Source organism: Bombina bombina, chromosome 4 (genome assembly GCF_027579735.1).
Source record: "Bombina bombina isolate aBomBom1 chromosome 4, aBomBom1.pri, whole genome shotgun sequence".
NCBI lineage: Eukaryota > Metazoa > Chordata > Amphibia > Anura > Bombinatoridae > Bombina > Bombina bombina.
Genome location: NC_069502.1, coordinates 1,156,537,225 through 1,156,563,602, shown reverse-complemented (window position 1 = coordinate 1,156,563,602; position 26,378 = coordinate 1,156,537,225). Strand labels below are relative to the sequence as shown.

Here is a 26,378-nt window from a genome sequence, read left to right as displayed (position 1 = left end):
GTTTCGTACGGTTTCAGCCATAAAATATCTGGGGCTGGAGATTCATAAAAATCCTAAACACTGGTATTCAGCTAACATTGATGCGCTCTTCCAGAAGATCAAAGAAGATCTTGATTTATGGAAGGCTTTACCTTTATCCATATCTGCTTCCGTCAATTTGATCAAAACTATAATCTTCCCACGGATTCTATATCCTATACAAAACCTGCCATTAATTTTAACAAACAAAGATGTACGCAGATTGAATTCCTGGTTTTCCAAGTTCATCTGGAAAGCTAAAAAACCACGTATATCATTGGAAAAATTGTCACAAAAATTCTCTAATGCTGGTCTAGCTCTTCCTAATATCAGACTTTACAATATCGCAACACTACTTAAAATAGCTATAGATTGGCTAGCTCAATCGAATAGGGTTACCTCTTTTGATTTTGAATCTCGATTGATTAACCCATGGTCACTGAAGGCTCTTTTACACTGCCCGATACAAGAACTTCCACAAAAAGTTTCTATATTACAATCCTTCAAAAACCCGATTTATGCTTGGCAGAAGTTCTGTCCTATATTAGAATTGAATCCGTTTTTTTCAGACTTTCTACCCATTAGGGGTAACCCGCTTTTCAGGCCTGGAATAGATCAAAAAGTATTTTTAGAGTGGCAGGACAGAGGTCTTAAGGATATTTATCAGTTATTGAATGATCAATCTCAGATTTTTTCTTGGGAAACTATTGTCTCAAAATATTCGCTAGGCACGGGGAATCAATTCGCCTATTTCCAGGTTCGTCACTATGTTAGCTCCCAAAATTGGTACTCTTTAAGTAGATCTGAGTGGTCCGAGGTCAAAATCTGTATTGAAAAATTCATAGCTGGAGACACATCGATTTCTCTAATTTACGATATAATGCTCACCAAACAGGGCATATTATTGAGCGAAAATCTGGTGAATTCTTGGATAAATTGTATCTCTACAATAGATCAAGAGAAGATTTCTCGTAGCCTTGAGTTAATAGCCAACTACCCTATCTCGGTAAGCTGGAAAGAATCTCATCTTAAATTAATGAATAAATTTTATTTATCTCCATCCAGGCTAGCGAAATTTTATCCGCTTAAAAAGGCCGATTGCCCGCGGTGTTCATATGGCAAAGCAGATCTCATGCACATGTTATGGTACTGTCCTAAAATAAAACAACTTTGGCAGAAAGTTCAGTTCTGGTTTAATAGGCAACATAATGGGGCTTACTCGCTCTCGCTGGAAGATATAATATGCTTGATACTTAATCCCATGTCAGATTTAAAAATCCGGATTTTGAATACCATTATATTAATTGTTAGATACAATATTTTCAAATCCTGGATTGCTAAGACGTCTCCCAGCCTGGGGGTAATTCTTAAAGGGATACAATCCCAAATTATATACGAATCATTTCATCTATCACAGGCTTCAGAAAAAAAAATCAAGATTTTCTTGCTAGAATGGGCACCCATTATTAAGACTTATTCATTACAACTCCAGCGACGGATCCTGTCTCCATTTGTTTCTTCTATCAGCTTTGCTGAGCTAGTCTTGCTACAAGTATTTCCCGACTCCTGGATAAGGAATTATAGAGATATTCCATAAAGGTATGAACTTCCGCTCCTAAGGTAGAGCTCCTCGGATCCGGAGGGCCCCCACGAATTTTTTTTTTTTTTTTTTTTTTTTCCTTTTTCCCGCCCTCCCTTTTTTTTGGTTTCCTCCCCTCCTCTTTCTCCTTTTTAGGGTTAAAATGTCTGATTTTGTGATTTAGAAATGGCAAGCCAAATTGGTTTGAAAATAATTTAGAGAGTTCCTTTTTTCGCAACTAGACCATATGATTAGATAGGAGAGACACCGGCTCGCCGGGAATAAGAATCAATAAGTATCTGTGATGAAACATAGTATCAGAAAGTATGCTGAGTAAATATCGATATCCATATACGAAGTAATATATAAGTTGTTGGAGATGCTTTGTATTTTATTTTTTTTTGGATGTTTTTTCTTTGATGGGTGCTAGTCCATATTATCTCAGAATTTCTATAGATGATTTTAAGCATATTGACTAACGAAAAGTATAATTTATGTGACATTTCGGCATGATTTTGCTTTATTTTTATGTTATGCTGCTAATTATGTTATACTACAGTATGAATATCTTGTACTGATACGAGTCACAATGTTTTGGTGGATTGTCATTTATTTTTATGTTGAATAATAAAAAACTATAAAAAAAAAAAAAAAAAAAAAAAAAAGATTCTAGTTTAGAAAGATATGAGTCCCCTCTTCAATTGTTTAGTTTTGAGTTTTAGAACTATATTTTCTCATTTTAGCAATATTTATCTGACTCATTACCATTATAATATCACATTATAAGTGTGAATATTATAGCCCATGAGTCCATGACCCCTTAAAATAACTTAAAGGGATAGTCAACACCAGAATTTTTGTTGTTTAAAAAGAAAGATAATCCCTTTATTACCCATTCCCCAGTTTTGCATATCCGACACAGTTATAATAATACACGTTTTACCTCTGTATTTATCTTGTATCTAATCCTCTGCTGACTGCCCCCTTATTTCAGTTCTTTGATAGACATGCAGTTTAGCCAATCAGTGCTCACTCCTAGGTCACTTTACGTGCATGAGCTCAATGTTATCTATATGAAACATGTGAACTAATGCCCTCTAGTGGTCAAAATGTATTCAGATTAGAGGCAGTCTTCAAGGTCTAAGAAATTAGCATATGAACCTCCTAGGTTTAGCTTTCAACTAAGAATACCAAGAGAACAAAGCAAAATTGGTGATAAAAGTAAATTGGGAAGTTGTTTAAAATTGCATGCCCTATTTAAATCATTAAAGTTTTTTTTGGACTTGACTGTCCCTTTAAAGGGACAGTAAACATAACAAATAATATTATATAATTCTGCACATAGTGCAGAATTATATAACATTAGCTTACCACCATGTTTCTAAAACAAAGGGTTATATAGATATTTTGCAGCAAAAACAGAATGCCCCTCCTGGCTCTACTGAGCTGGTCTGTTTTCTTCTCCTAAGCGCATCTGGGCATGCTGTCTAATCACAGCCGGCCTGATCGTGCTATTAAACTCAATGTAGCTTGCTCCCACTACCAGACCAGAGTGGGAGCGAGCTACATTGAGTTCAATAGCGCGTGCCCGCAATGCGCTTAGGAGAAGAAAACAGACCAGCTCAGTAGAAACATATTTTAATGGGCCTGGATTTCTAGATCTCATAATCAGAGCAAGCATTTTGTTATCTGGCAAGAGTTTCTGTTACAATCCTTTAGACTAAAAACAGATGTTTACTAAGTTGACCAGTTTTCAAAGACACCATTGAAAGGGAGATGAAACCCATATGTTTTCTTTCATGATTTAGAAAGAGCATGCAATTTTAAATAACTTTCAAATTTACATCTAATATCTGATTTTTTTTCATTCTTTTGATATCCTTTGATGAAAAGCATATCTAAATATGATTAGAAGCTACTGAGCTTATTTAGATATGAATTTCAACAAAGGATATCTGTTTTTCTTCATTCTTTTGATATCCTTTGTTGAAAAGCATATCTAAATATGCTCAGTAGCTAGTGAGCATATTTAGATATGATTTTCAACAAAGGATATCTGGTTTTCTACATTCTTTTGATATCCTTTGTTGAAAAGCATATCTAAATATGCTCAGTAGCTACTGAGCATATTTAGATATGATTTTCAACAAAGGATATCTGGTTTTCTTCATTCTTTTGATATCCTTTGTTGTAATTCATATCTAAATATGCTCAGTAGCTACTAAGCATATATAGATATGCTTTTCAACAAAGGATATCAAAAGAATGAAGAAAATCAGATATCCTTTGTTGAAAATCATATCTAAATATGCTCAGTAGCTACTGAGCATATTTAGATATGCTTTTTAACAAAGGATATCAAAAGAATGAAGAAAATCAGATATCCTTTGTTGAAATTCATATCTAAATATGCTCAGTAGATACTGAATGGTGGCTGCATATAGATATTGGCTCGCCCATGTGCAATTGCTATTTCTTCAACAAAGGATATCTAAAGAATGAAGGCGTATCCGATTCCTAGACACTGCCTCACCAGCCTCTGAAGTCACCGCACATCACTGCTTTAACAGACAGTCATATGCAAGCAATAGTGCATTACAGTATTTTCTTTTTGCATTTTTATGTCCCTTTAAACAAGATCTATACCAAGTCAATTCATATTTTTAGATTAGATTTTAAAAAGTCATTAAATATAGTATCACTTACAGTAGCCAATTACGTACAAATTAAGAAACAATTGTGGTAAATATTAGCACATGAATAGTTAAAGGGACATGAAACCCCAAAAAATGATTTGATGATTTAGACAGAGCATACAACTTCATACAACTTTCCAATTTACTTCTATTATCTAATTTGCTTCATTCTCTTGGTATCTTTTGTTGAAGCAGCAGCAATACACTACTGGGAGCTAGCTGAATGCATTGGTTGAGCCAATAACATGAGGCATAAATGTGCAGTCACCAATCAGCATCTCCTGAGCCTACATAGCTATCCTTTTCAACAAAGTATACTAAGAGAACAAAACAAAGTAGATAATTGAAGTAAACTAAAAAGTTAAAATCACATGCCCTACCTGAATCATGAAAATTAGCAAATGGATGGAACTCATAGTAACATTCACATGGCATCATTATTTGGCCCAGTCATAAACAGTCAAGAGCAAATAGAAAATATAATTTTTAAAGAGTGTGTAGTGCCGGCCATTTTGTATTTACTCTCCTAATTCTAGCATTTCATTGGTGAGGAGCAGATATTTCACTGGGCGGGGCTTTGATAAAATATATGTGTGTACAGATCCCTTTAATATTCTACATATTAAAACTATTAAAATAAATAGGTAAAATGTGCTGTTACTCATCTATATCCCTTTGTTTGAAATGGTGTTTAATAGACAATAATATAAATTCAAAACACTTTCCATATTAATGAGAAAAAACATGGAACACCTACCTTTTTACAACATCAAACATGTTGCTCTCCACATTTCCCAACCACTGTTCCACAGGGCCTCTTACGCGGATATTTCTATAACAGAGACAATTGGTAATGGCAAGCACTGATATAATTGAACTCTGAATACTAATCCATAATAAATGGAACTGGTAGCAATTTCTGAACAATTCAAGCGAGGTTCATTTGCATATCTCTACCCATAGTGCTTAGCAGCACTGAATTCACTGTTTGCTGAGTAACTACTGGCCTTCCTGAGGATGTAGGTGTTCTCAAATAGATTGTTACCATATTGACAGCAGACCATTTGTTATGACAATTTACCAGGCCACCCTTACTATTTGCACGGTCCTGGTACATATTTCTTGGGCACCTAAGCTCAGCCCCTAATTCCTCTCACTCAGTATGCCCTGACCCCTTTATGGCTCACCATATTATAAATTAAATATAGGGGCCCCACAAAGCGGCCATGGTAGGGTGCCCCCTCACCCTGGATCTTACTGCCTTATGGCATATGCATCTATGAAATAAACCAATATATTCTAGGTACGCTATCTTTGAATTTTTATTTGTTTGTTATTTGCACTTTTGTTCCTTTAAAAAAATTGGTGTCTTTTTGCTTACTATACCAACTTTTTCTTCCTAATCTTGTAGAAATGTGTCCCACAACAACAGAATTGTATGCATCATCACCAGCCAGTAACCTATGAAGACCTAGTCATGCAACACACATTTCATGTTATTCGTTTCACACTTAAAGGGATAGTCAACACCAGAATTTTTGTTCTTTAAAAAGAAAGATAATCCCTTTATTTCCCATTCCCCAGTTTTGCATAACCAACACTGTTATAGAAATACACTTTTTACCTCTGTGATTACCTTGTATCTAAGCCTCTGCAGACTGCCCCCTTATTTCAGTACTTTTGACAGACTTGCATTTTAGCTAATCAGTGTTTACTCCTAGGTAACTTCACGTGCATGAGCTCAATGTTATCTATATGAAACACATGAACTAATGCCCTCTAGTGGTCAAAATGCATTCAGATTAGAGGCAGTCTTCAAGGTCTAAGAAATTAGCATATGAACCTCCTAGAATTAGCTTTCAACTAAGAATATCAAGAGAACAAAGCAAAATTGGTGATAAAAGTAAATTGGAAAGTTGTTTAAAATTACATGCCCTATTTAAATCATGAAAGGTTTTTTTGGACTTGACTGTCCCTTTAAAGAGTCATTCTAGCTATAACTATGAAGGAGATATATAGCCCAAAAATAGAGGTCGTAGTTTATCTAAGTAATCACAATCGTATTAAGTCAAACAAAGCTGAGCTTGATAACTGCCACAAGATTCCATCTCAATTTACCCACAAAGGCCCCTTTAATGAACGATAATGGCTGTCAATTAGCAAACACCAGAATTAATACACAGAAAAACAGTCTCCTCTCTCTCTCTGCATCTTCTCCCCACCTCAGAAGTAACATGACCTGCACCAGAGATGTGAGCAATTCCTTCTATGGTGGGTAAATAGGATGAATTGAGTCCATGAGGCCCATTTATCAAGCTCCGAATGGAGCTTGAGGGCCCGTGTTTCTGGAGAGTCTTCAGACTCGCCAGAAACAGCAGTTATGAAGCAGCGGTCTAAAGAATCGCCACAATTCAACCCGATCGAGTATGATCGGATTGATTGACACCTCCCTGCTGGTGGCCGATTGGCCGCGAGTCTGCAGGGGGCGGCGTTGCACCAGCAGCTCTTGTGAGCTGCTGGTGCAATGCTGAATACGGAGAGCGTATTGCTCTCCACATTCAGCGAGGTCTTGCGGACCTGATCCGCACTGTCGGATCAGGTCCGCAAGACCATTGATAAATAGGCCTCCATGTGTGTGTTTTGCAATTGTATAGAATGGTGTTTATTTTGTATTAATATATATATTTTAATGTCATTTACTGGTAGGTGTACATAGGTACTGATATCTGTATCGATTTTGCAACTGTAAATATCTTGTAGATATGTTTTATTTGTGCTCTTACATTTAAATTATATTTCATTGATGATGATGACATGTTCAGTCTCTTTATTTGGTGCAATTCAATTATCAAAAAAAGCCAATGCTTTTTTTTACACGTAGGTAGCGCCACCTTTTTATCGTTATCTTTCATCAGATGTGTTGGTATCAGTCAATCTGTGGGTTTTTAATGCCCCTTGGTTGTTGAAGTTGATGTGTCTGTTTTGCTGTCAGTATTTAGTTGATAACTTATAGCCAAATGGAATGTGATCGTCGAACCTGATGCTGTCCATGCATTGTATGTGTGTACTACCTAATATCCAATCTGATATTTTTCCAAAATGGAAATGGCTAAAAAGTAGTATTGAAGACTGTAAAACAGCCTATAAACACAATCAACAAGATTGGAATCCACCATAGTTTTCCCAGTAACTCTGTTATTGTTTATTGGTAGACAGATAATCGCTTAATCACCCATTTCCAAGTTTTGCAACACCAAAACAGTTATATTAACCCCATGGCGACCGAGAACGTGTCAGGCACGTCCTACAAAGGGTGTCAGTTGAGGACCAAGGACGTGCCTGACACGTCCTTGGGTAATCTGAGAACTGGAAGCAATCGATATAGCTTCCGGATGCTCAAACAGTATTGCAGCCATGCCTCAATGTTGATGCATCCTGCAATACTGTTCCTGACTGCCGGGCTCCGTTTTAATTGCTACCACGGAGTGATCACTTCCGGTTTCACTTCACGTGGAGCCCAGCAGTCAGGCAGAGCATCGGAAACCATTGGTGGGTCGAGGCACTTAGTAAAATAATATAATATATTAAAAAAATAATAAAAATATATTTATTTTTCAATAAAATAGCCCCATATAGTGCCCATTTAGCCCCCCTCCCCCATGTGGCTTCAAAGATGGCGATGCCCAGTGCATCATGGGGCTTCTGGGGGTGTCCCTAGCCTGCCTCATCATAGGGGCAGGCTAGGGTCATCCAATCTGAGCTTGCCACAATAAAAAAAAATTGAAAATAAAATATTCCATTTGTCTGATCATGTCAATATTAGAAAATATGGACTCTGACCAGTGTGGATCTCCCTCCCTCTCCTCACTTGCGTTTTTGTGGGAGAGAGAGATCTGTGTTTAGGAGAGAGAGATCTATTTGTTAAAAATTGTGAGACCCAAAGGTTCTTTTCAGAGCCATTATCCCCTAGCTTGCCAGTGATCACTATTTATCACTGGCAGTAGCACGGCAGCACTGTTTTGCTCTCTATGCATTTTTTTAGGGGTTAATTTTTTTAGTAATATTTTGTGAGACCCAAAGGCTCTTTTCAGAGCAATTAACTCCTAGCTTGCCAGTGATCACTATAAATCACTGGCAGAAGCACAGCAGCACCTTTTTGCTCTCTGTGTATTTTCTTAGGGGGTTCATTTAGTTTAGTAATTTTTATGAGACCCAAAGACTCTTTTCAGAGCCCTTTAGTTAATTTAAATTTAAATTTTGTGTTGATTTTTTTTTAAGTCTTTTTTTTTCTCTGTGACAGATAAAAATAAATGATGTCACAGAAAACATATAGTGCCTTTAGAGGTGTATGCCATCTTTGCGTCAGAGTCAGACGCCTCTATGTCTGACTCAGACCCCAATTTTGACCCTGCCATATGCTCAGATACATCATTAGATACAGTCTCAACTGATAGGGATGTATCTGTGGCTGCTAGCCCCACTGCCAGAAGGAGACGTGTTGCTCCAGCTGCCATTGCTGCTGAAGAGTGGGTAACGCCTCATCACCAGAGGCCAGATATCCCTCCCTTCACTGCAAATCCTGGCATCAATGTGGATGTGGCAGGATTTAGTCCCCAACACTTTATGGAGGTGTTTCTGGGCGATGATGTATTGGGGAACATTGTCGCCCAAACTAATTTATATACCCATCAGTTCCATGCTGCAAAGCCAGACTCATATATGGCAAAGCAGCAATGGGCCCCCATCGATGTGCCAGAATTAAAAAAATTCTGGGCATTGACTTTGCTGATGGGCATCATAAAGAAACCCTCTATTCGCTCCTACTGGAGCAGTAACCCCATTTGCTCTAACCCCATTTTCTCCCAGAGTAGGTCGAGGAAGAGGTATGAAATGATTCTTTATTTCATGCACTTCAGTGACAGCCTGTGCCCTCCTAGGGAGCATCCCCAGTTTGACAGGCTGTATAAAATCTGCCCCCTGATTTCCCACTTTACTGCCAGGTTTGCAGAGGCTTATACACCTGGAAGGAATATATGTGTGGATGAATCCCTGATGCGGTATAAGGGAAGTCTGGGATTCAAGCAGTATATTCCTTCCAAGCACTCCAGGTATGGGGTAAATGTGTATAAGCTCTGTGAGAGCTTATACTCAGGCCTTCCGGGTGTATGAGGGAAAGAATATCCACCTTGACCCTCCAGGCTGCCCAGAACATATGGGAACCACTGGAAAGATTGCCTGGGACCTGATTTTACCTCTGATGAACAAAGGGTACCACTTGTATGTAGACAATATTTATACAAGTGTCCTTTTGTTCAAGCTACTGTATTGTTTTGATACAGTAGCTTGCAGTGCAATTCGAAAGAACCGCACAGGTTTCCAGGACAAATTGCACGAACCCGGCTACGAAGGGGGGAGACCTCAGCTCTGCGCTAAGAGGAGCTGTTGGCAGTTAAGTACAGAGACAAGAAGGATGTGTACCTTCTTACCACCATCCACACAGAGAGTACTGTGGATGTCTCTGTACGTGGCAGAGCTGAGAGCACAATGAAGTCAGTGTGCATCAAGGCTTATAAATGGCATATGGGTGGGGTTGATCTAGCAGATCAGCTGCTGCAGTCCTACCTAATTATGCGGGAGACAACGGCCTGGTACAAAAAGGTTGCAATTTACGTAATGCAGATTGCAACCCACAACGCTTTTTTGTTGTTCAAAAAAGCAAACCCTGGAATGTAACAGATTTTTGTACAGTTTCAGCTCCAGATCATTTTGGGGATTTTGTACCAAGATGCATCTGCTCCCCAGGTGGTGATAGGAGAAAGCAGATTTTGGGCTACCCATTTTATTTTCAAAATCCCCCCTATGGAGGCGAAGCAGAATCCTCAGAAAAAAAATGCAATCTGTACCAAGAGGGGCAGAGAAAGGACACCACCTTTTACTGTCCTGATTGCACTGGACAGCCTGGACTCTGCATTGGGGACTGCTTCAAGCGGTATCACACACTGGTAAATAAAAAATTACATTTGCTGTTGTGTTTTTTTTTTTTTGGGGGGGGGAGTTGTTACTGTCTTTTTTTTTTTTTTTTTTTTACTTTTACTCTGCCAGATTTTTAAATTTCACTGCTCTATTTCTTATAAGTTCTAAAATTGGTGCTGTATTTTACCAAAACCTATGCATGGGTGGGGGGGGGGTATGGGTGTACTCAGGGGGTCTTGCAGAAAACAACCTGGAGTGTTTTCTTGCAATAAGTTACAACAGGCTCTACAAAATCATAGTCAAAAAGCAATGTGTGTGTGTAAAAATGAAAATTGAAAAATTACCACCATACACTTTCTCCAATTCTTTTGGCTAAAACGGTTGCAACAAAGGCATCGAAACACTCTATATACAATACATTGGGGTGTCAAGTTTTTAAATGTATGCACATTCATGGGAAACAAATAAATCGGGGTATGTATAAAGGCCCCCAAAAAGAAGATAGGCAAAGAAGATATGTTAAATGTGAAAAAAAATCACAAACACATGTCAGAAGTTTGGCATTGCACCATCCAAAGAAGCCAACAAATCTATGCATAGGTGGTATCACTGTACTCAGGAGCTGTTGAACACATATTGTGGCAGTAACACATAACAGGAACTCAGAATCCATGCCTAAAGTACAATGTGTGTAAAAAATAACACAAAACAATTACTACCCAAAAGTTTGACAAAGACTGGTAGTTGAATTAGTGCATGGGAAGTGGTAAAATACCACCATTTGAAATACCATAGGGTGTCTACTTTTCACAAATATATGGTTTGATGTGGTGCATGATGACAGATGTCCAAGTTGGAAAACTGGAATGCGCCCCCTAAAAATAAGGACTTTTAGCCTCCAGTGAACCCAACACACCTATACATGGGCGGTATCACTGTACTCAGGAGATGTTGTTGAACACATATTGAGGTGTTTGTTGTCAGTAACACATAACAGGAACTGAGAATCCATGCCTAAAGTACGTGTGTGAAAAATAACTAAAAAAAATGACTACCTAAATGTTTGACAAAGACTGGTGGTTGAATTAGTGCATGGGAAGTGTTAAAATACCAGCATTTCAAATACCCTAGGGTGTCTACTTTTCAAAAATATATGGTTTGATGGGGGGTGGCCGGCTTCAGAAAAGTCCCAAATAGGACATGGGTGCATGTTGACAGATGTCAAAATTCCAAGTTGGAAAACTTGAATGTGCCCCCTAAAAATAAGGCGTTTTAGCCCCCTGAGAACCGACAAACCTATTCATGGGTGGTATCACTGTACTCAAGAGATGTTGTTGAACACATATTGAGATGTGTTTTTTTCAGTAACACATAACAGGAACTGAGAATCCATGCCTAAAGTACACTGTGTGTGAAAAATAACACAAAAAAATTATTACCCAAAAGTTTGACAAAGACTGGTGGTTGATTTATTGCATGGGAAGTGTTAAAATGCCAGCATTGATGGGGGTAAATTATATTGTCCGGCTTCAGAAATGTCCCAAATAGGACATGGGTGCATGATGTCAGATGTGAAAATTCCAAGTTGGAAAACTGGAATGCGCCCCCTAAAAATAAGGCCTTTTAGCCCCCAGAGAACCCGACACACCTATTCATGGGTGGTATCACTGTACTCAGGAGATGTTGCTGAACACATATGTGGGGTGTTATTTGGCAGTAACCCTAAACATTCTTAGTAAATGTATTCTTAAATTGCTATTTTGTAAAAAAATCTTTTCTTTCAAACTTTGGCATAGATTGGTGGTAAAATGGTTGCATAAAAAGAGTCAAAATACCCCAAGTTTAATACCTTATGTTGTCTTCATTTAAAAAAATATATACATGTGAAGGGTTATTCAGGGATTCCTAACAGATATCAGTGTTACAATGTAACTATCGCTAATTTTGAAAAAAAAAAAATAGTTTGGAAATTGCAAAGTGCTACTTGTACTTATTGCCCTATAACTTGCAAAAAAACAAAGAGCATGTAAACATTGGGTATTTCTAAACTCAGGACAACATTTAGAAACTATTTAGCATGGGTGTTTTTTTGGTGGCTGTAGATGTGTAACAGATTTTGGGGGTCAAAGTTAGAAAAAGTGTGTTTTTCCCATTATTTTATCATATTTTATAAAACAAATTATAGTAAATTATAAGATATGATGAAAATAATGGTATCTTTAGAATGTCCATTTAATGGCGAGTAAAACGGTATATAATATGTGTGGGTACAGTAAATGAGTAAGAGGAAAATTACAGCTAAACACAAACACCGCAGAAATCTAAATATAGCCCTGGTAAGAAAATGGAAAAGTGCTGTGGTCACTAAGGGGTTAATATACTTTTTATCTCTCTGACCTGTATATAATCTTCTTTTGACAGCCCCTTGATCACATGGCTATTTATTTATTATCTATTGACTTGCAGTTTAGCCAACTAGCGCTGTGTCAGCCACAATTCCACGGGAGAGAGCACAATGTTATCTATATGGCTCACACGAACTAGCAGTCTCTTGTTGTGAAAAGCAAATAAAAAAGCATGTGATAAGAGGATGTCTGTAGTGGCTTAGAAACAGTCAGAAGTTTAGTGGTTTAAATGTTATATAGTATATTAATATAACAATGTTGGTTTTGCAAATCTGGGGAATGGGTAGTAAAGGCATTATTTATCTTTTTTTAAAAAAAATAACAATTTTGGTGTTAACTGTCCCTTTAATTTTTGTTTTAAATAATCTAAGATTGGTACCAGAATAGTGCATTGTGTGCCAATCTCAGAGCCTTGTAAGCTTCTGATTGGTGAACATGCACTGTTCTTGCCTGTCAGACAAGCACATTTACAGAGGATATGAACCAATCAGCAGCTGAGCAACGTTCTTAATGAAATGTATATTACAAAGTTCCAAATTAAAACATAAAATGCCTCTTTAAACTACTTTGATGTTTTTGTGTAAAAAAATGCCTGTTTAATTACTGTTCTTTAATAAGCATCATAGAGCAATTTCAAGTATGATGACTCATTCGAGAAAGAAAAGGAAGAAAGAAAAACTTACTTAGGCATTGGAATTCTTTCTCCCTCTGTAGATCTCATCCTCACTACTACAGGAGGGCTATTTTGTGTTTGTTGGATATCTAAATATCTTATATTCTCAAAACACTTCACCAGATGAGGCTAAGGTATAAAAAATACAATTTTAATAGACACATATCCAGCATTAATTTAGGGAAACAAGTTTACAATACATAGATAAGTTACCTGCACAGCATTATGGTTCTTGCTTTCAGACAAAATAGCAAGAAGCTCATCATTACTTAGGAAGTAAAATCTTGGGAAAACTTTTCTTTTGATGTCTAGAAAATCCTGTAAATGGAAAGGAATGAACAAATATATAAATGATTTAGAAAATAGACTTGTGACAATCAAAACTATATAAATATGAAAGGCAATTTTATAACAATAAATTAACAACAATATCATGAAAAACAAAATGAATAAACAAAACAACTCTGATCATGAAAGCAGATGCCCATTTGATAACAAACAATGACAGTGTTCTGACTCTGAAGTATATTACTGCAATGTATATACAGTATATATATTTACCAGATTCAGATGTTGGGAACCTGTCTGCATTTAATTGCAGACTGTGATGTGCATTTCTTCTCTATATTTAGGTTTGCTCATCCAATGCCCCCCCCCCCCCCCCAACTCTTGCGCAACCTACTTATACGCCTTACGCCTAATACACCAATTCTAAGTTGGCGGAGAGGGTTTAGGAAGCAGCTGTTTAAACCGCTGCTTCATAAATATCAGTTGCGGTATCAAATTAGCGAACCTGCAACCGATTGAGGCATTCAATTCATGATAAATAAACTCCTTTGTATTGTTTTTTTAATACCTACAACTATTATTTCTTAAGATATTTTCAGATATTGCCAATAAACTGAAACTGTTATCCTTTGGGCTCGGGAAATTCCAAAAAGGGCAATAATTGCTTTAGATATATTTATCCAATTTATTAACAAAAATTATCAGTTCCTTTACCTGGTGGACAAAAACGTGACAAAGCTCACTCCAAAAGCTTTAAAGGACCAGTAAATACAGTAGATTTGCATAACCAACAAATGCATGATAAAAAGACAATGCAAAATCTCATAGTGTGAACTTCAAATGAGTAGTAGATTTCTTTCTGACAAATTTCAGTTATGTCTATTTCCACTCCTCCTGTATCATGTGACGATCAGCCAATCACAAATGCGTATATTCTGTTAATTCTTGCACATGCTCAGTAGGAGCTGGTGACTCAAAAAAGTGTAAACATAAAAAGACTGTGCACATTTTGTTAATGAAAGTAAATTAGAAAATTGTTTAGAATTGCTGCTCTATCTGAATCATGAAAGTTTAATATTGACTTGAGTGTCCCTTTAATTAAAGAACCACGTATACTGTTTTAGGGCCTGATTATAAAAATCTCCCCAGCAGGTAATGAAGGCTTCTCTCTTTCACACTGAACCCTGCATAGTCAGACAAACAGTTATCAAGCTACAATTGGCCTTTCTACAGTTGTTTGAGGGGCATCACAGTACTGACAAGACTTCTTAGATAATCTCACCGGCCCAGAAAATATTAGAGAATTGGGCCCTTAATTAGAATTTGCATTTTATGGCCTTTATGCAGGGTTGGTTGCATTTGATGCCTTTCACTCCAACAGATCTCTGTGTAATGTATGTCACATACAAATGAGAGTGAAGGATGAACAGTTAAGATGTCGGCAATATACTGCTATGAGACCCCCAGTTTGGGAGAAAATAGATCCAAAAGACAGCAGCTCAACCTAAATAGATCAGTGGTAAATGGTCCTTTGAGGACGTTTAGAGATACATTACATATTAAGCTTGGGGGGTTGTGCTATAAAAGCTTCATTTTAAAATAAAGCCCCTATATACAAAAAGTATTCACCCCCCCCCCCCCCTTGGCATTTTTCGTGTTTTGTTGCCTCACAACCTGGAATTATCATGGATTGTTTGAGGATTTGCATCATTTAATTTACAGAACATGCCCACAACTTTGAAGATGTTTTTTTTTTTTTTATTGTGAAGCAAACAACAAATAGGACAAAATAACAGAAAAAGTCAATGTGCATAACTATTCACCCCCCTAAAGTCAATACTTTGTAGAGCCACCTTTTGCGGAAATCACACCTCCAAGTCGCTTTGGATAAGTCTCTATGAGCTTGCCACATCTTACCACTGGGATTTTTGCCCATTCCTCCTTGCAAAACTGCTTCAGCTCCTTCAAGTTGGATGGTTTGCGTTTCTGAACAGCAATCTTTAAGTCTGACCACAGATTTTCTATTGGATTGAGGTCTGGGCTTTGACTAGGCCATTCCAACACATTTACATGTTTCCCTTTAAACCACTCAAGTGTTGCTTTAGCAGTGTTTTTGGGGGTCATTGTCCTGCTGGAAGGTGAACCTCCGCCCTAGCCTCAAATCACGCAGAGAGTGGTACAGGTTTTGGTCAAGAATATCCCTGTATTTAGCACCATCCATCTTTCCCTCAACTCTGACCAGTTTCCCAGTGCCGTCTGCTGAAAAACATCCCCACAGCAGGATGCTGCCACCACCATGTTTTACTGTGGGGATGGTGTTCTTTGGGTGATTTGATTTGTTGGGTTTGTGCCAGACATAGCGTTTTCTTTGATGGCCGAAAAGTACAATTTTAGTCTCATCAGACCAGAGCACCTTCCTCCATAGATTATGGGAGTCTCCCACATGCCTTTTCGCAAACTCAAAACGTGTCATTTTCTTTTTTGCTGAAAGTAATGGCTTTCTTCTGCCCACTCTTCTGGCCACACAGCGTACGGCTTATTGTCGTCCTATGTACAGATACTCCAGTCTCTGCTGTGGAACTCTGATTAATGCCCTCCCTGCCCAGTCCGTGAGTTTTGGTGGGCGGCCGTCTCTTGGCAGGTTTGCTGTTGTGCCATGTTCTTTCCATTTGCTTATGATAGATTTGATGGTGCTCCTGGGGATCATTAAAGATTTGGATATTTTTTTATAACCTAACCCTGCCTTGTACTTCTCAACAACATTGTCCCTTACTTGTTTGGAGAGTTCCTTGGTCTTCATGGCAGTGTTTGGTTAGTGGTGCCTCTTGCTTAGGTGTCGCAGCCTCTGGGGCCTTTCAAAAGAGGTGTGTATATGTAATGACAGATCATGTGACACTTAGATTGCACACAGGTGGACATCATTTCACTAATTATGTGACTTCTGAAGGTAATTGGTTGCACCAGAGCTTTTTATGGGCTTCATAACAAAGGGGGTGAATACATACGCACATGACAATGTTCTGTTTTCTATTTCTAAAAAATAGTTTTATGTATATATTTTTCTCATTTCACTTTACAAGACTATTGTGTTCTGATCCATTACATAAAATTCACATTAATAAAACATTGAACTTAAGGCTGTAACGTCACAAAATAGGTAAAAAGTCAATGCAAGGCATTGTAGGTTGGAATACCTTGGTGGTAATAGTGACCACCTGGCTTAAAGGGATACTTAACTCAAATTTTTTTGTTCATGATTCAGATAGAGCATGCAATTTTAAGCAACTTTCTAATTTACTCCCATCATCAATTTTTTCTTCGTTATCTTGCTATCTTTATTTAAAAAGCAGGAATGCAAAGCATAGGAGCCGGCCCATTTTTGCTTGAGAACCTGGGTTATGCTTGCTTATTGGTGGCTAAATGTCAGTCACCAATAAGCAAGCACTATCCATGGTGTTGAACCTAAAATGGGCCAGCTACTAAGTTGTAAATGCCTGCTTTTTAACTAAAGATAGCAAGAGAATGGAGAAAAAATGATAATGGTAGTAAATTAGAGAGTTGTTTAAAATTGCATGCTCTACCTGAATCATGAAAGACAAAATGTGGGTTTAGTATCCCTTTAAATAAATGTGCATGTATTTGAGTAGAGGCTCATGGGAGCCCCTATGCACAGATCAAAGTTATATAAATATACCCAAAGACCCTTATGTATCTGAGGATAAATCCTTCTATTTTTGTTATACATTTTTTAAAATGTGATAATATATACATAAGATAACTGTATAGTTTGAATCTGATCTGCCGGGTCTGCTTAAAAAAAAGAATATATCTTTTCTGCAGGTTTCTCACTATAGAAAACTTAAATCCCTTTGCTACCTTTTAACTTTATATTTCCTTCTAGTGTAATACAAAATTTGCCCAAGGCTAACAAACTAAAATAATAATAATTAAAAAACATAATTGAATAGTGTCAATCACAGAATGAGTTTGATTTCACTTTTGCTAATAGATTGCTGTGTATTAGGGTCTCACGTTTACTGTTCACTTGCACATACCTCCAGGCATTTTAAAATCTTCTCAAGGTGAGCGTTGTTTGTCTGCAGCGTATCCAACAGCCCGGTAGCGATGGCTGCTCTGAGAGCAGTTGGAGTATCCTTTGTATGAGCCATTATCTCTTTCCAGGTACTATCCACTTGATAGAAAAGCTTTGCTTCTGCCGGGAGCTGCCTGTTTTGTTATTAAATCAAGAGAGCAAAATATGACAAAAATATACAAGAAATCCAAACAATAAAATTTGAACACGTACAATATTGCTTCCTTGTTTAAATGTGTTTGGGGGATTGTAGAAAGTGCACAGGTTTAGAAGTCTGGACAGATCGTGTTGAATAGTTTATTGTGGGATTATGATAAATGTTACCGATTAGGTAACAATGGATGTTTTTCTTTATTTCTAAAAACAAAATCAAGATAATATTTCATAAATTACAGCTTTATATCTGCATGGATTCATGGCATATAATACTGAATAAGGGAGTTAGCGTAATAAATCAAATAACAGACAGCATAGGGTACCAGAAATATTTGATTCTATACAGTGTAACATAGAAATGAAAGAGTTGTCATATTATAAATTGCACAGAGTCATTGTTAAAGGGACATTAAGCACTACATACATTATCACTTGAATGTTGTATTCAAAGAAAAGATTAGCCGGAAAATAATTATTATTTTTAAAAACAAATGTTATTAGTTGTTTAAATAATCAATAAATAAGGGTAATATTCTAATGTCTATAAAGCAGTGGGCGCCGCCATATTGTAACTGAGGTTACCTTTTCTGCTGAGGCCAAATAGGAATGGTTATAAATGGCTTACAAGAGTGTGCAACCAAAGACTGTGTGGAAAATAGCTGTGTCTGCACTTCCATATTTAACATGAATTGGAAAGCCCACAATATTCAGAATTAAATTACAGGAAAGGAAAACAAAATAAATAATGAAAGTATATTGCAAAGTTGTTTTACTTCATGTAATTAAACAATTTATATTAATATCTTGAGGTGTTTAATGTCCCTTTAATAATTGTTTACTGGGTTGACAAAAACATTGATATTGCTATGCCATGGACCTGTTGCTAAGCAACGCATGTTTGTTTACTGAAATGGACCCATAGTGTTGCATTATTTTTTTTAGCTACTCATCCCTTTCTTTTCGTTGTAGCTTTTTAGGTCAATTACATCGTTTGGTTCTCCCACAATCATATATTTTGGTGGCTATATCATTCTTGGCTGCGTTACAGAAGCGAAACTTCCATTGGTGCAGCAGGTGCAGTGGCAACAAGGCCAGAGTACACAATATACTCATCAGTGTATAGATACTCACATCATTATACTGCATAACATACTTATCAGTGTATAGATACTCACATCATTATACTTCATAACATACTTATCAGTGTATAGATACTCACATCATTATACTGCATAACATACTAATCAGTGTATAGATACTCACATCATTATACTGCATAACATCCTCATCAGTGTATAGATACTCACATCATTATATTGCATAACATACTTATCAGTGTATAGATACACACATCATTATACTGTGCAGCATACTTATCAGTGTATAGATACACACATCATTATACTGTGCAGCATACTTATCAGTGTATAGATACACACATCATTATATTGCATAACATCCTCATCAGTGTATGGGTACTCACATCATTATACTGCACAGCATACTCACCAGTGTATAGATACTCACATCATTATACTGCATAACATACTCATCAGTGTATAGACACACACATCATTATACTGTGCAGCATACTTATCAGTGTATAGATACACACATCATTATATTGCATAACATCCTCATCAGTGTATAGGTACTCACATCATTATACTGCACAGCATACTCATCAGTGTATAGATACTCACATCATAATACTGTGCAGCATACTCATCAGTGTATAGATACACACATCATTATACTGTGCAGCATAATTATCAGTGTATAGATACACACATCATTATATTGCATAACATCCTCATCAGTGTATAGGTACTCACATCATTATACTGCACAGCATACTCATCAGTGCATAGATACTCACATCATAATACTGTGCAGCATACTCATCAGTGTATAGATACACACATCATTATATTGCATAACATCCTCATCATTGTATAGGTACTCACATCATTATACTGCACAGCATACTCATCAGTGTATAGATACTCACATCATTATACTGTGCAGCATACTCATCAGTGTATAGATACACACATCATTATATTGCATAACATCCTCATCAGTGTAAAGGTACTCACATCATTATACTGCACAGCATACTCATCAGTGTATAGATACTCACATCATTATCTTGCATAACATCCTCATCAGTGTATAGATACTCATATCATTATACTGTGCAGAATACTCATCAGTGTATAGATACTCACATCATTATATTGCATAACATCCTCATCAGTGTATAGGTACTCACATCATTATACTGTGCAGCATACTCATCAGTGTATAGATACTCACATCATTATATTGCATAACATCCTCATCAGTGTATAGGTACTCACATCATTATACTGTGCAGCATACTCATCAGTGTATAGATACTCACATCATTATCTTGCATAACATCCTCATCAGTGTATGGGTACTCACATCATTATACTGTGCAGCATACTCATCAGTGTATAGATACTCACATCATTATACTGCACAGCATACTCATCAGTGTATAGATACTCACATCATTATATTGCATAACATCCTCATCAGTGTATAGGTACTCACATCATTATACTGTGCAGCATACTCATCAGTGTATAGATACTCACATCATTATATTGCATAACATCCTCATCAGTGTATAGGTACTCGCTTCATTATACTGTGCAGCATACTCATCAGTGTATAGATACTCACATCATTATATTGCATAGCATCCTCATCAGTGTATAGGTACTCACATATTTATACTGTGCAGCATACTCATCAGTGTATAGATACTCACATCATTATATTGCATAGCATCCTCATCAGTGTATAGGTACTCACATATTTATACTGGGCAGCATACTCATCAGTGTATAGACACTCACATCATTATACTGCACAGCATAGTCACCAGTGTATAGATACTCACATCATTATATTGCATAACATCCTCATCAGTGTATAGATACTCACATCATTATACTGTGCAGCATATTAATCAGTGCATAGATACTCACATCATTATACTGCATAACATACTTATCAGTGTATAGATACATCATTATATTGCATAACATCCTCATCAGTGTATAGGTACTCATATCATTATATTGTGCAGCATATTAATCAGTGCATAGATACTCACATCATTATACTGCACAGCATATTAATCAGTGCATAGATACTCACATCATTATACTGCACAGCATATTAATCAGTGTATAGACACTCACATCATTATACTGCACAGCATACTTATCAGTGTATAGATACTCACATCATTATACTGCACAGCAAACTAATCAGTGTATAGATACATCATTATACTGCACAGAATACTCATCAGTGTAAATATACACACATCATTATACTGTGCAGCATACTCATCAGTGTATAGATACTCACATCATTATATTGCATAACATCCTCATCAGTGTATAGATACTCACATCATTATATTGCATAACATCCTCATCAGTGTATAGATACTCACATCATTATATTGCATAACATCCTCATCAGTGTATAGATACTCACATCATTATATTGCATAACATCCTCATCAGTGTATAGATACTCAAATCATTATACTGTGCAGCCTACTCATCAGTGTATAGACACTCACATCATTATACTGCACAGCATAATCATCAGTGTATAGGTACTCACATCATTATACTGCACAGCATACTAATCAGTGTATAGACACTCACATCATTATACTGCACAGCATACTTATCAGTGTATAGATACTCACATCATTATACTGCACAGCATACTAAACAGTGTATAGATACTCACATCATTATACTGCACAGCATACTCAACAGTGTATAGATACTCACATCATTATACTTCACAGCATACTAATCAGTGTATAGACACTCACATCATTATACTGCACAGCATACTTATCAGTGTATAGATACTCACATCATTATATTGCATAACATCCTCATGAGTGTATAGATACTCACATCATTATATTGCATAACATCTTCATCAGTGTATAGATACTCACATCAGTATACTGCACAAAATACTCATCAGTTTATAGATACTCACATCATTATACTGCACAGCATATTAATCAGTGTATAGATACTCACATCATTATATTGCATAACATCTTCATCAGTGTATAGATACTCACATCAGTATACTGCACAGAATACTCATCAGTGTATAGATACTCACATCATTATACTGCACAGCATACACATCAGTCTATAGATACATCATTATAATGCACAGCATACACATCAGTGTATAGATACTCACATCATTACACTGCACAGTATACTCATCAGTGTATAGATACTCATATCATTATACTGTGCAGCATACTAATCAGTGTATATTTACTCACATCATTATACTGCACAGCATACACATCAGTGTAGATACTCACATCATTATAATGCACAGCATACACATCAGTGTATAGATACTCACATCATTACACTGCACAGTATACTCATCAGTGTAGAGATACTCACATCATTATACTGCACAGCATACTCATCAGTTTATAGATACTCACATCATTATACTGCACAACATACTCATCAGTGTATAGATACTCGCATCATTATACTGTGCAGTGTGTTCACTTTTAGTGTATAGATATTCCGTCATTATATAGCACATGAGTATACATACTCATCATATTTTTACAGAGCGGTATCAAGGTAAAGTGTATAGAAAATCAGCAGGATGTATATCAAGTTCAAAGTATTAGCTCAATTTTAGAGCTAAATTACAGAAAAACATAGCAAAATAAATAATTAGTTGTTTCATTATGCACAACTAAACATTTTATATAAAAATCTCAAGGTGTCCCTTTGTCTGGACATCACAGACATCATTTTGATAGTGCCATACTATTTATACAACATTTTTGGATTATATTGCCTCCTTTAATTGAGAGGTCGGATGGTGTAACATTAAAGGGACAGTCAAGTAAAAAAAAAACTTTCATGATTTAAATAGGGAATGTAATTTTAAACAACTTTCCAATTTACTTTTAGTACCAATTTTGCTTTGTTCTCTTGGTATTCTTAGTTGAAAGCAAAACCTAGGAGGTTCATATGCTAGTTTCTTAGACCTTGAAGGCCGCCTCTAATCTGAAAGCATTTTGACAGTTTTTCACCACTAGAGGGCGTTAGTTCATGTGTTTCACATAGATAACATTGAGCTCAGGCATGTGAAGCTCCTAGGAGCCAGCACTGATTGGCTAAAAATGCATGTCTGTCAAAAGAACTGAAATAAGGGGGCAGTTTGCAGAGGCTTAGATACAAGGTAATCACAGAGGTAAAAAGTATATTATTATAACTGTGTTGGCTATGCAAAACTGGGGAATGGGTAATAAAGGGATTATCTACATTTTTAAACAAAAATTCTGGTGTTTACTGTCCCTTTAAACATGCATATACTCATCTCCTCCAAAGCAGAGCTGTTTTTTGTATTTGTGCGTGCTACAGTGTTACCTATTATAGGCTAAATTACAATAGGCGTGCTATTTAGCTCTCCCACTTGAGTGTAAACATAAATCTTTCATGATTCAGATAGAGCATGAAATTTTAAGCAACTTTCTAATTTTGGCTAAATGTTGCCACCAATCAGCAAGTACTAGCCAGGGTTCTAAACCAAAAATGGGCCGTCTGCTAAGCTTACATTCCTGCTTTATCAAATAAAGATACCAAGAGAACGAAGGAAAATTGATAATAGGAGTAAATTAGAAAGTTACTTAAAATGGCATGCTCTATCTGAAGCATGAAAGAAAAGAACTGGGTTTCATATCAGCAGAGAGAGATCATGGTCATATACCATGACGATTTATTCACTTTTTAATGATAGGGAATGTAACACGTGTACCTCTGGATGTCAGATGCAACAAAGATTTGCTCGAGGTAAAGCCAGTTCCTCTGACAGGTCATCCATTCATCCATAGTACGGTAGAAGAGATTCAGTTTTCGATCCCATTCATCAACTGTATTCTGAATAATACAAGACAAAAACCAGAATGGAAATATGATTGTAATCAGTTTGGTTTCCAGACCTAATCATTTATCTCTTGCAAAGAAACAGTTAATGGTTCTGTAACAATAATTATCATTTTAGTAAAGTTTTGTTTAGAAAAATAACAATTATTATAGGATTTGAAAAAGGCAACCATTGATTGATAGTGGATTTTTTTGTTTTAGTTTTATTCCTTAAAGGTTGCAGGTCTATGCATTATGACATATTCCAAAAATACTAAAAGAACATAATATAAGATCATTTTGTACAATAACTTAAAATGAAAAAGTCTCTAAATATATGTGTCAGTAATTCAGAAAGTAAAAGATTAGTTTGAGATAAGGTTGCTCCTGAGAAAATACACCATTCAGGGAAAACCTTCATGAGACCTGGCAAGATAAACTCATATTTCAAAACCAGGGGGCGAGATTACATATGTGGCGTAAGTTTCAGCGCAACTGCTGAATTCCAAGTTGCCTGTAAGTTCACCTTGCACATCGGGTGAATCACATAAACCGCGCCAGAAGATGCTATACTGCCGTAAGTAGGATAAATTGGCGAGGTTCAGAAATGTGCGCAACTTGTACTAAATACTTTTTTAAATTTTGAGACTAAATAAACCATTAAAGATTTTAACATTTGAGTCTCATGTCACTGAGCCCATTTTATAATATCATAACAGAACCAGCAGTTGCTTATATTCACCCACATTCAAATACACAAACTGTTCTAACAGCCAATGGCAGTTTGTATGATGCAAAGTTCAGACTTGGCTATTGTGTCCCTTTAAAATTAAAGGGACATTAAACACTAAATACATGCTAGATAGAATGATGCATTCAAAGAAAAGATTAGTCCATGACTAACATGTAGATGTATTTTTTAAAGTTTCATTAGTTGTTTAAAAAGTGACAAAATAAGTGTAAAGTTTTAGTGTCTATAAAACACTGGGAGCTGCCATGTTGTAACTTGTGTTACTTTCTCTGCTGTGGCCAATTAGGGACAGTTATACATAGGTCATTAGAGTGTGCAGCCAATGGTTGTGCTGGATTTAACAGTGTTCTGCACTTCCATTTCTAACAGGAACTGAAAAGCTCACAATTTCAGAATGGAATTACAGGCAAAGAGGACAAAATAAATAATAAAAGTATATTGCAGAGTTGTTTTATATATACAATTTATCATTTTATATTACCATCTCAAAGTGTTTAATGTCCCTTTAATTAATGTCAATTTTTAGTATCTAAGTATTGTGTGTAGGGTTGCCACCTCAGCCATGTCCTATAAGTTACACATGCTGTAGGGTGTGCAGGAAGGAACATGTATAGTGCTGTTCATCAGCACTATCCATCCAATGTCCAGAGGCACAATACATGTTCCGCCCTCCTTACCCTGTAGCATGCGTAACTCATAAGTGTCCAGGGAAACATGGCCGAGGTAGCAACCCTAATTGTGTGTGTGTATATATATATATATATATATATATATATATATATACACACACACACACACATACTGTATATACAGCTCTGGAAAAATTTTAGAGACCACTGCAACATTTTCAGTGTCTCTGGATTTACTGTTTATAGATATGTGTTTGAGTAAAATGAACACTTGTTTTATTCTATAAACTACTGACATTATTTCTCACAAATCCAAAATAAAAATATTGTCATTTAGAGCATTTATTTGCAGTAAATGACAACTGGTCCAAATAACAAAAAAGATGTATGCAGTGTTTTCAGACCTCGAATAATGCAAAGAAAACAAGTTCATATTCATTTTTAAACACCACAATACCAATGGGTTATTTTTAAGCAGCTTTACACAAAATACATAGCTGTGTGAAACGCTGCGTATTACCTACTGTGCAGCTAGGTACCAAGACAATAGCATAAAAACAATCAAGTGTCAAGTGCACACACATTGTCACATTTATTTCTCCCGCTACCTATCTTATTTATGCTAAATGTTTTGACATTTGCAGAGAATATGATTTGTGGCTCTCTGCAAAGTAATATACAGATATAACATAACTATGAAATAATCTCTTTCCATCCATCAGCAGGCTGATTACTTCTTAATGTGTCTCACTGCAGCTGTACAGGTAGTGTGAATGACTCTGCATTTGCTAAATGGTCTTGACTTGGCCAAATGTTTCTGTTTTTTTTTTATAAATTCAAGTCGTTTTTTAATATTAATACATAAAGAAATATAAATAAATTAGACCAAGCTTCACAGTGTTATCTGGATACTATGCTGGGTCTTTGCTTAAAGGGATATAAAACAGTACTTCTTTAGTAACAATTACTATGATTTTACTTTACATTAAAATAAATAGATTGTGTTAAAAAAAAACACTTGATTGTTTTTTGCAAAATGAGCAGTTAGAAATTCTCATTCTAGCCCCTGCCCACAGCTAAACAAGGAAGCAGACATTGCAAAACTTAAGTTTTAGATCACATGATTT

General features: G+C 36.4%; 1 protein-coding gene across 1 annotated transcript in view; it reads right to left on the bottom strand.

Annotated features, from left to right (window-relative positions):
• Positions 1–26,378, bottom strand: part of DNAH14 (dynein axonemal heavy chain 14) — a 746,387-nt gene that overhangs the window by 539,250 nt on the left and 180,759 nt on the right. The window contains 5 exon segments of the mRNA XM_053712788.1: positions 5,051–5,125; positions 13,355–13,473; positions 13,558–13,662; positions 17,688–17,859; positions 23,765–23,886. Coding sequence (XP_053568763.1) covers positions 5,051–5,125; positions 13,355–13,473; positions 13,558–13,662; positions 17,688–17,859; positions 23,765–23,886 — 593 coding nt within the window.